The sequence below is a fragment of the Adiantum capillus-veneris genome, chromosome 8 (assembly GCF_014529385.1).
Source record: "Adiantum capillus-veneris isolate H3 chromosome 8, ASM1452938v2, whole genome shotgun sequence".
In the NCBI taxonomy this organism is placed as follows: Eukaryota; Viridiplantae; Streptophyta; class Polypodiopsida; order Polypodiales; family Pteridaceae; genus Adiantum; species Adiantum capillus-veneris.
The window spans coordinates 84,691,695-84,703,837 of NC_140938.1; the positions used below are offsets into that span (position 1 = coordinate 84,691,695).

The 12,143-nt window shown below is 44.1% G+C and overlaps 1 protein-coding gene across 1 annotated transcript in view; it reads right to left on the reverse strand.

Annotated features, from left to right (window-relative positions):
* Window positions 1-440: 440 nt before the first annotated feature.
* LOC147452479 (plant cysteine oxidase 4-like) overlaps window positions 441-12,143 on the reverse strand; it is a 40,424-nt gene continuing 28,721 nt past the window's right edge. The window contains exons 2-5 of the mRNA XM_086518158.1: window positions 1,945-2,117; window positions 1,730-1,868; window positions 1,354-1,557; window positions 441-810 (exon numbers count right to left, since the gene is read on the reverse strand). Of these exons, the coding sequence (XP_086374284.1) occupies window positions 689-810; window positions 1,354-1,557; window positions 1,730-1,868; window positions 1,945-2,117 (638 nt within the window). The 3' untranslated portion in view covers window positions 441-688. The remainder of the gene's footprint in view (window positions 811-1,353; window positions 1,558-1,729; window positions 1,869-1,944; window positions 2,118-12,143) is intronic.

Below are 12,143 nucleotides of genomic sequence, written 5' to 3' on the forward strand. Positions count from 1 at the left end.
CAACAAATAAGATGGGAAAGGATGCATGCCAATTCCAATTAATTTCATACTCTAATAGAGCATTGCCTAACAATTGGAAGAAAATCTCTTGTCAAGATGCACAAAATGCAAAACGCAATACTTGATTTGCTTAACATTCTCAAAAACCTTCACCTTCCCAAGGAAACCTCAAATTGACCATCAAGCCAGTGAATTGCGAGTCAGGCCATCAAGTTCCTCTTCAACAAATTTAAAAAATCATGAGATTGAGCATCAAGCCCATAAGTAGAGGTGAATTACCTACGAGGTCATCAAATTCCTCTTAGATCTTAGACAAATTCATGGTCATACTTCGCAAATGGGTACCCTATCATCCTCAAGCTAATGGACAAGGGCACAAGTAACATGGACAATGCACTTTGCCACTGAAAAACGATATGTACTCTCTCCTCAAGCACGGCAATCATGAAAGACTTCATGCATATCAGGAAGGACAAGCACAAGCGCCCAGAGAAACCTAGTATGAAACAAGTCGTCCACACTTGGGCGCCCCAAATTGACAGTTGGCCATAAATTTACGTACAAGGACCAGCAGCAGAAACACACTAGCAAATTTCTGATAATGATTGTGTCAGGCCCACTCCCTAATTTAAGTATACAAGATCTCTTTTGGTACAAAAATTTAATTGAAGCCTTCAAACCAGCTTTGTCAAGGTATGACCTGAGGGCCACTATAAGGAACTCCCTCAACAACGAAGTCATCAGAAGGTTGACATTCTTCAAGCCATGCAAGATCTAAATGCTGACCGTCTCTCCTCCGATCTACCGTACCTGACAAATGGAACCGCAACCAAAAATTATTAGCACAACTGAAAAAGCTTAATCTATACCTATATCTATACTTGCTGGAAATGTACAACAGCTCTATATATAGGCCAGAAAAGTCTGAGCTTACGAATCGTTAAGAGAGGCTAATACACTCACAAAAACACAAATGCACAAATGCCTTGTTTACCTCAACTGAAAAAGCTTAACCTATACCTATGTCTATACTTGCTAGAAATGAACAACAGCTCCATTATCAATTGCTTGTTGACAATTCATCACACGCACATACACACACACACCCCTTCATAAGGTCAGAAAAGTCTGAACTTACGAATTATACGAGATGCTAATTCACTCACAAAAACACAAAAGCAAGCACACAAGATGACTGAGACGGTGAAACAAGTACACAAATTTAAACAATCACAGCAAGGATAAGAACTTAATCCTAGAAACATACTCCACACGAGTACACAAACAGAGCCAAAAAGATCATATTATTAAATCCTAAAGTAAGCTATAAAGACTAAATGAGAAACTACTTACTTGCAAAGCTGGAATATGGAAAATCTCTATAGTAAGTGCAATGCCGGCCATCTTGTGCAGAATAGGGGGGTGCCAGTATATCGAGGACAGCACAAGATGTTACTGCTGTAAAAGCATGCATATTTCCTCCACTAGTAGGGTACAACACTGCCGGCTCGCAAGGGGCAGACATGGTCCTATCAACCACTAGCTTTGCTAGCCTTGCTGCAAAAAACATTCAATTGTTCGACTTCATCAAGATATCTACCTTCATAAGGTCAGACAAGCTTATTAATTACACACAAAAACCACAAAAGCAAGGCACGCAAGAAAATGGACAAAGAAGAGAAATCTTGTTGGAGTACAAAGACTAAACAGTAAACTTCTAGCTACTTACGTTGCGTGGCGACACTGGGATCAACCCAATCATAAGCCTTGACATGCATTGAACCGTACAGAAGCTTGCTGAACACAGTCATGCCTGGGTGATTGTGAAGGGGAATGACTGCTGATGTCGGCAAGCAAAAAATGCCCATCTACCCACCAAACAAGCATCATCAATGGCTATCGGAATATGAAGCCCAAGAAAACAAAACTGCATTCAGCTCTTACAGAGAATTCTTGACACTCGTATATATGCATGTAGGAAATGGGTGGAGCCCATCGAGAGACCATTGATGAATGCCTGCCTCTCCTGCCATTTAACATTCCAAAGAAACCAAAGCCTCGATCATTGTGTGGAGGCATAGATTCGTCTAATCCAACATCCATAGGCTTGATTTTATCTGAAAAAATAATCTCTCTCTCTCTCTCTCTCTCTCTCTCTCTCTCTCTCTCTCTCTCTCTCTCTCTCTCTCTCACTCAAACATGGCTGACATTCTATTACCTGAGCCCCCTTGGAGCGCCCAAAATGGTGTCGACCCCAAGGTAAAAACTGATACAAGGGTTAAAGGCCAAACTATGAAATTTGACAACATGCCAGGGGAAAAAAACCCTCCTAATGAGGGTAAAAAGTGCCCTAGCAAACTATTGGAGGAAGGAGGAAAGCAGGAGAGGGTATTCACCAAAACCTCTAAAAGATAGGCATCTCCAAGCTGTTGTGAAAGAGGAAAACCACCCAACGAAAAGTACGAGGTGGGACTTAAAGTGTGAAGAAATGTGCTCTAGTTCTAGCACTTCATACTTTTTAACTATGTTTCTAAACAGAACTTGAAAGATAACTCTGACAAGAGACTCAAGAGAATGTGCGTTTGATTGATTTGAATCTGTGTTACAACAGGCTCCTCATATAAAAGACGAAGAGACATAAATTAAAAAGCATGTCTCATGGTGAATAGACATGACTAAAGACGTAGAGACACGTCCCATTGGATGAAGAATCGCAACCATAGAGCGAAGGGGTATCACCAAGCGTTGAAGGGATGTCACTTGTGATGAAGAGGTGTGTCTTTAAAGCGACGAGTCGTGACCATCCAAGTGTAGGGGTTCTCCTTGGTTAGTCACTTCTCATAGCTGCAACCATGAGAAAGTGTATGATGCAATTGAGTCACAATCGTGACACTCCCTCCCATTTAAAATAATACCCATGTGTCAAAGTAAAGTATGCCGCTTGTCAAAGAACTCTTGGAGGAGGTTGAAGTACTGCTACATTTCTTCATCCAATTGCCAAGTAGAATCTGACTCATCCAAGTCTATCCATTTAACAAGAAACTGTCGTGATGTTTCTTTCTGACGTACGTCAAAAAGAAACAACACAAGAATCTTTTACAAGAATGATGTGTTCATCTTCAATTTCTGGTACATACAAGAAAATAAATCTACGACACGCAAATCTCCTCGAATATAATGTTTGAGCCATGGAACATGAAAAGTTGGATGAATCTTTTTTCATGAAGGCGGAAGTTCCAACTTGTAACTAATCACTGAATTTTTGTTGATGATCTTGGAAGGTCCATAGAAGCAAGGTCGCACAAAAAACTGATTTCACAGTTTTGTAGCAATGAGATGACACATACCTTCTTGGAATACTGTATGACGACGATGCTTGTTGACCTGCTTCTAATAATTCTATTGAACATGAACCAATTTATCTTGAACTTGTGCTTGCATTTCCTAAACTAGTTCATCTACTAATGCCACTTTGTGTTGAAGAAGAAAGTTTGTAGGCACGAGGGGAGTATGCCCATATGCGGAGTTATGCCAGTTACTAAATGAAGAGAATTGTTGTCAGCAAACTCCACAAGTGGTAACTAATCTTCCGAAGATGCCAATCGAATTTCAATGTAATGTCGAAGCATCTCTTCCAAAATTTGATTAACTCTTTCTGTCTAACCAACTGTTTGAGGATGATAGGCTTAACTAAACAACAAATACATGCCAAGAGACTTGAAAAGAGAGGTCCAAAAATGTCCAATCGATTTCAGATTTCTCTCTAAAATAATGGACTTTAGCAAGCCGCGTAACCTAAAAATATGTTGCACAAGCAATATTGCAACATCGGGAGTAGAAGCAGCTTTCTTGCGAGGAATGAAATATACAATTTTGGAAAATCGATCGACGCCACAAGAATTTGAGCATTGCCTTTGGGTGAACGACAATTTCACCCAGAAACTTAGCAGAAGTGAACATTATTGATAAATTGTTTTCATGATTTATTTTTATAACTGTCTTCCAGTTTTGCCCTACCTAAGCCTTCAGAAGTTCTTAAGGCCAATGTTCCACTATAAAGGAAGCAAGTGTGCTAGCGATTGGCATCAGATCAAGAAGCACTAGTTCAACCCCTGCATTTTTGCAGCAGCACATCAGCCTGGCGTTTGGTAGAAAATCAGCCAGTGACTCCAAATTTGCAGCAGATCAGCGAGTGTTTTCGATTTTCAGCCCTCTTCTTCGAGGAAGACGTGCGAGATCTACAAGCGGCAGCCATCCACGTGAGGTACCATACTTCGGCAGCCCATTGAGCCTCTTCTCGGCCATTCCCTCGCCCCATAGAGTGCTCCCATTGCTGCCCATCATCGGCATCATTGAGACCTGCGTTTTCAGCCCTTGGTTCCTCTCACATCGGGAGTGCAATCAGCCCTAGATCTACCGCTTGAAGGCCATCCGAAGCCCCACATCGAGACAAATCAAAAGGTGCATCAAATCAGCCCCGAAGTGTCAAAGGTACAACGGAAAAGGGTGAACCGGGTGATGAACTTGTCTACAACCGCAAGCAAACCTCCTTTCGAGACCGGGCAACCAATGGATCTCAGATCTATCGTGGCAAATATCCTTGTACACGTGCTCCTAGCGTGTACCACCCACCGAACGAGCACGGGTGGCTAGGCACGCATACAACTACGCGTGCAGAGGCTCAACACGGAGGGGAAGGAGGGGGGGGGGGGGGGGGAGAAATGAAATGAAATGAAATGTTATATTAACGTCTTCAAAAGGCCAAAATGACCTATGAGACCAATCAGTTACAAAATAGTGAATCTAATACCATGTCTGGGTACAAAAGAACTAGAAAAGAACTAGAAGTGGAACAAAATACTACTACTACTACTACAATCTAAAACTACGTGGGTGTAGCAGCTGATACAATAGGTACCCGGTAAACTGGATGTAACAGTGTGTGAAACAAAGATGGAAGAAATGGTGAGGATCCATCCTCATCTGCACTCTGGATGTCGAGAGAGTATGGCTCGAATCTTCTGTTGTAGTCTCCGTCGATGCTGTGTAGCTCCTCTCCTCAGTCGCGGTCGTCTGTATCTCTGTAGCTCCAATGCTCGGTCGATGAGAGTGCCAGTAGTGGTCGAATGAGTGTGGGACGAGCTCTGCAGTGGTGGCTGCTCCTCTGGCTGTCCCATATCTAGTGAAAAGAAATCTGTAATGTGTCTCTGGGACTGCCTCTCTCTAGCTCTCCCCAGTAAAGTGTCTCTATACCTGTGTAACTCAAGTAGATATAGTCCAAGACATCTCTGATCCTCATAACTCATGACCCTAGATAGAGGACCAAAACCCTCTCTGAATAAGCAGTGGAAACGCCCCCGTATCTCATAGAACACTGTGCAATGACATATGTAGTGCAACTCTGTCTCTGGCTCTCTCTGGCATAATCGGCATATCCTGCTGTCTGCTGGTATCCCTCTGAATCTACCGGTCTCAATCTCGAGCTGATGTGAGGATGTGCGTATCTGACCAATGGCACAACGCAAACCATGAGACATATGTGTGTCCATGTAGAGAGAGAGAGAGAGAGAGAGAGAGAGAGCACGTGATGAGAAACGCTAGAGATGGAGAGGCCGCACACTGCAAAACGCTAGCAGATGGAAAATGCTAGAGAAAGAGAGAGAGAGAGTGCTCAAACATTGGTACTCTGCAAAGATCACAACATGCCAAAAGTACAAAGGGGGGAGGGGGGGGGGGGCTTGCCTATATAGGGCAATTGGAAAAGTTCCCTATTTGCTGACAAAAAACCCCACGACCCCAAAAGCTAGAAAAAATGTTAATAAATATGTCAACTCATTGAAAGTGACCTAGTACGCATATTTGGTAGCAACATTGGAGAGAATTGACGACTAACCCCCGGAGCAACATAACCTTGTGAATAGACTTAAAAGCATCATAACCTAGCTTACTTACATAAAGTGTGATATAGCAAGGATCTCGAATCTATCGGGACAGATCTCCTCGTACACAAACTCCTAGCATGTACCGCCAACTGAACGGGCACCGGCAGCTAAGCACGCGTACAACCACCCATGTAGAGGCGCAACAAGGAGGGGAAGGAAAGCGCTAGAGAGAGGGAGAGAGATTGCAATGCAGCAACGCTAGAGAGAGAGATCGCTAGAGATGAAAACACTACAAAAAGAAAGAGGCCGCACACTGCAAAACGCTAGCAGATGGAGAGAGAGAGAGAGAGAGAGAGAGAGTCACAAATTGATGACGTGGCATCACCCTACGGATAGCCCCTGCTAACGTGGACAGGCTGTACGAACAAGCTGATGTGACAAAGTGCCACATGGCAGCCGTATGAAATTTTGCAATTCGCGCTAACTTGCTGATGTGGCACACAGTACAGATTTTCGCTTTTTGCGCTGACATGCTGACGTGGCAAAACTGTACGGAAATCCGTAAATACGTTGGATGCTTTTACTGGTAGATTTGGCAACAGTTGCATTTGGGTACTCAATTGCTTTTGAGTTTCATGTTTTTGGGGCTCTGTGTCACAAAGTGATGACGTGGTGGACAGCAGAAACCCTAATTTCTGCCAGAAACCCTAAAATTCCTGCAAACCCTAATTTTTGCCAAAAACCCTAAATTCCGGAAATCGCGGAGGCGGATTATTAAAAAAAAAAATTTGGAAAATGATGAGCGACGCGAATTTTGCTTTTGCTTTTTTTTTATAAAAAAAAAGAGAAAAGACTCTCTAAGAGAGAGAGAGAACTGATGCTTTTGATTTTAAAAGCTTTTGGGGCTCTGCTTTTGGGCATCCCTTGTAACCTTTAAATTAGTGGTGAGGGCCTCACTTCTCAGAGCATCTGGACGCAGAGTCTGAGAGTGAAACCCTAACCGCTCTCTTGTACTTTGATGATTGATTAATACAAAAAGAAATACCGAAAGGGGCGCCAGTCTTTGGGGCCAATATCTCTAGGCACGGAACTCCGCCGAGCCAGTGCAAATCTATTGTGATCTGTGAATTGTTTTGAAGTGGTTATTTGGTGCTGTCGCGGTTGATTCTTGACTTGGAGTGTCCAAGTTTGTTACAGTGGTGTCAGAGCACGGCCGATTTCTCTTCTACAGGAAATACGATCCCCGATTTTTTTTTTTTCCGCGGCACCTATGGCTTCAGGCAATGATCAGTCGACTCCCTCTGCATCTGGAGATGCGGGCTGGGATCACAACGAAGATTCAGACAGAGAGTATGGCCCGCCTCAGCCTACTCAGGCGGAGCAAACAGAGATGGAGCGTCGTCAATTGATTGGCGATGCAACAAAGATGATGCTCAATTTTGCCAAGGACCCGAAGATGGTAAAATATATGAACCAGACCTCTTTGAAAGAGGTACAGATGGAGTGGCAGAGAACCACAACACCACTCCCGAAACCCGCTCTCAAGAAACCTTCTACCTCCAAGAAATATACGGAGAAGGAACTGGAGAACGTGGTTGATGCACGGATTGCTCAGCTTTTCGACGTGCAAAAGAAAGGCAAAAAGCACGGCAAAAAGCACGGCAAAAAGCAGAACAAAGGTACTGACTTCCCGGGATATTTGGGTCGTCAGTCGACATTCGACAAAGCAAAGAAACGGAAGAAGCGTGTTCGATTTGAAGGAGTACCCAGTTCTTCTTCTTCTTCTTCTGACAGTTCTTCTAGCTCCTCGGATTAGAGCGAAGAAGACAGAAAAAAAAAAGCAAAAAGCGAAGCAAGACACAAAGCTTCGGAACGGGCAAGAAAAAGGCAAAGAAGGCTACATCTCGCCCAGAGACTGACAGTTCTACTGAGGACTCGTCTACAGACAGCTCAGATTCCGATGACGGAAAGTTTTATGCGAACAAGAAGAATTTTTACAAAGCCAACCAGTATGACTTTCTCGAAGATAACAGCAAGAAAGTCCGAGAGTTTAAGGAAGGTGGCCACTCGATCAAGTTTGATACTTTTCAGGATACTCAGATGCTTCGAAGGCTTTGTCTCTTATACAGCAGTTTGACATCGCTTTCGCGGGAGGACGCTATTCAGAGCACTCCAAGATTCGGTGAGCTGCCTCTTACTCTGAGGGGAATGCTCCTACTTGGTGGTCCACGCTTCTATTAAGCAAGACTGTGCCAGTTACATGGCTGAAATTCAAGAGGCTTTTTATTTCTTCTTGGTTGACTCAAGAGTTTGAGCGAGATATACGAGCTGCTTGGAACCATCTCCGGATGACCAAGAGCGATACAGTGAATTCTTATTGTGAAAGATTCTGGAGCTCTTTTCTACCCGCCTCTTCATTCAAGAAGATCTCGTTCAGAGAACAAATTGAGCGGTTTACCTTGGGTCTACCTACAGAGATCCGAGATCACTGCTTGGAACAGAAGTCAGCTTCTATTCAGGAGTTGATGACTCATGCGAAGCGGGGCTTTGCCATTCACTCTGGCAGTCTGACTTACCCCACAGATGAGGCCATGACACAACGAGCCAAACAGACTTCTGGGAATGAAAGTAGAATGAAAAAGAGCAACCCAGAGAAAAAAAAAGGATGCACGACCCAAGCTTACTCCTGAGGAGAGAGCTCGCTTCATCAGAGAGGGGAAGTGCTTTGGATGCGGGAAACATGGACATATTTCCGCAAAGTGCCCTGATAAGGCACAGAAAGAACAGAATGATAAAGACGACGACAGGTCTGAGAGTTCGAGAGCAGCTGAGGAATGTGGCAGAAAAGGCAGATAGAAAAGCAGAACTGGTACCACATGGCGTGGGACTTGCACCGAATCAAATGAATGAAAGTACAAACTTTGCCGTTTTTTTTTTGGGGCAAAGTGAAGGATCAAGAAGCTCTTTTGAAGGAGCCAAGGCCAACTTCTTTTCACTTGGAATTGGCGGCTCGATTTGGAACTGCGCCCGACAGACTGACGCCACTGGCGGAGGTAGTTCGACTGGCACCCGGATGGGATGTTGCCATTACACCGAGCATTGGCAAACTTCGTTTGCAATGACAGGGGTGTTCAGGGCACGTGAGTGACGTTCTACTCGGGATCCCTTGGTACCACAAGAACTACGCCGTGGTTGACTACCGGGCCGAGAAAGCGACTTTGATAAATGAAGGGCTTAGAGATTGTACTTGATGAACTTCAGTTTTTCTTACTCATTCTTTTGGGAGAACTGAACCATGGATAAAAGTTGAATATGTTTTGACCTGAAGAAAAGAACGCCAAGATTTTTTTCTCCACGCTCATGCCGATTGCTTTTGAGAGGGCCTGAAGATCATACCATTGATCTGATATTTGGAAGCACGCCACCGAATCGGCCACCTTATTGTGTGAGCCGAGTACAGAATGAAAAGATTATGAACTCAGTGAAAGACCTCTTGGAAAAGGGTCTTGTCCAGCTTAGTACTTCACCGTATTGCTCTCCAGTGTTGTTGATTTTGAAGAAAGACAGATCTTGGAGAATGTGCATCGATTATAGCACTCTCAACGAAATCACCATCAAGAACAGATTTCCGATTCCTAGGATCGATGATATACTCGACAGGTTACAGGGATCCTCGTGCTTTAGCAGGATTGACTTGAAGAGTGGATATCATCAGATCAGGATAGCGCCAGGAGATGTCTACAAGACAGCTTTTCGGACGACTTTTGGGTTATTTGAGTTTTTGGTGATGCCTTTTGGCTTAACCAATGCTCCTGCGACATTTAACCGGATAATGGACAGGATTTTTCAAGAGTACAGGCTATTTGTTGGCACTTTCTTTGACGACATCATTGTTTTCTCGAAGAATGAGGCAGAACACAGAGATCATCTGCTTCAAGTCTTTAGGCATTACGAGATCACACGCTAGTGATTAATGCAAAGAAAAGTGAATTTTTTCCTACCATGGATACACTTTTTGGGACACATTGTGTCAGCAACACAACAGGAGTGCAAATGGACCCGGCCAAGATAGAGACTATCCGTGATTGGCCCGATTTGAGGAATGTCCATGAAGTTAGAAGCTTCTTGGGACTATGTTCATACTACAGGCGGTTCATACGAAAGTTTGCAGAGGTTGCTTCCCCTTTGCATATCTTGACACAGAAAGGAGTACCTTTTTCGTGGGGACCCACAGAGGTGACTGCCTTTCAGACATTGAAAGAGAAACTGACTACGGGACCTATTTTGACTTTGCCGGACTTGCAGAAGTCATTCGAAGTATATTGTGATGCTTGTGGTCGTAGTCTGGGTGCGGTCTTGATGCAAGAAGGCCATGTCATAGCTTACGAGAGCCGTTTGTTCTCTAGGCCGGAGATGACAGCACAGATTTATGAGAAAGAGCTTTTGGCGGTTATCCATGCTCTTACTCAGTGGCGGCATTACCTACTCGGAGCGGATTTTATTGTCTTTACAGACCATCAGAGTTTGCGCTACTTCTTGTCACAGAAGCAGCTTTCGGAAAAGCAGATGCGGTGGGCGAACATCTTGTCATAGTTTCACTTCCAGATTGTCCATGTGCAGGGACAGAAGAATGTGGTGGCAGATGCTTTGTCTCGGAAACCGTTGGTTCTGGCTATTTCCGCGATACATCATAGGAGCTTCGAGGATATGGTCGATCAGTGTGCCACAGATACAGATTTTGCAGATATTTTCACACGGATACGGGATGGGGAGACAGTAGCTGGATACTCCCTTCGGGAAGGCTACTTGATGAAAAAGACTATGTTGTGCGTTACACAGCCGTTGAGGGAAAAGGTTATGACTGATTGCCACTGTCCACCTTTTACGGGTCACCGCAGCATTGCTACCACCATGAAAGGGGTAGAGAGAGATTTCTTTTGGCGGAGACTGAAGAAGGATGTGGAAGAGTTTGTGCGCAGTTGCTTGGTATGCTAGAAGGTCAAGTTTGACAGGCATAAGGCACAGGGATTGTTACAGCCTTTACCCATACCCACCCACCCGCCCCTGGGAAAATATTGAAATGGATTTCATTTTTTTTTATCTCCCGAGAATACAGAATGATCACGATGATTTTCCGATTACATGGCACGCCTGAGACGATTGTCTCCGACAGAGACCCCAGATTTATGAGTTGTTTTGGAAGGCAATTTGGGAGAACATTGGGACGCGGTTGCAGTTCTCGTCATCGTTCCACTTGCAGACTGACGGGCAATTTGAGATTGCCAATTCAGTGATTTTCGATTTATTGAAGTCTTGTATCTCGCATCAGAAGACTCAATGGGAAAAGAACTTACCTTTGGTGGAATTTGCCTACAATAACACGATACACTCTTCGACGGGGAAGATGCCATGTGAGATTGTTGAAACTGCTGCGAAGGTTCCATCCTTCCTGAGCACGAAAGATTAGAAAATTTGAAGCGGATGTATATTCGCGAGATTTGGATACAGCTTTTGCCAAGGTTCGCGAGACTTTGCAGGAGTCTCAAGAACGACAGAAAAAGGCAGCGGATCGCCATCGTCGCGACTTGAAACTGAAGAAGGATGATTGGGTGCTCTTACTTTTGAGAAGGCACGTCTAAGAAAGAAAAAGGGAAAGGAGAGGCTTTTTCCAAAGCTTAGTATGAGATACTACGGACCTTTCCAGATTACTGACAAGATAAATGATGTCTCCTTCCGATTGGAACTGCCAGATACTTGGAGGATTCATAATGCATTGCATGTGAGTCTCTTGAACCCTGTTAAGGGTGATGTGCCTGATGATGGGGAGCCTGATGAGCAACCCGAAGTGGAAGAAAACGAGGAGATCCTTGTTCCTGAACAGATTTTGGCACATAACGATACGAAGAATAAGGGTAAAGTCCGAAGGCGGTTCTTGGTTAAGTTCAAGAACTTTCCTGCATTTGATGCGAAGTGGATGGAGGAGGAGGACCTAGCAGATACTCCTCGGATTGTGAAACTTTACCTCGATGTTTTGGTTTAGCATAGTCTACTCCAAACGGAACCCAGAAACTCAGCTTGGCCGAAGATCTGGTGCAGTGGGATGCACAAGAGGGGAGTCGCTCCACTCCTTTGTCAACAGATGCCTCGATTTTGATACTAAAGTCACTGATGTCTCTTTGAGCTTCAGGGATACTGAGAGCTGACAGTATTCTGCTGGATGACTTTATGAAATGGAATTCCTGATTATGATACTGATTTGTT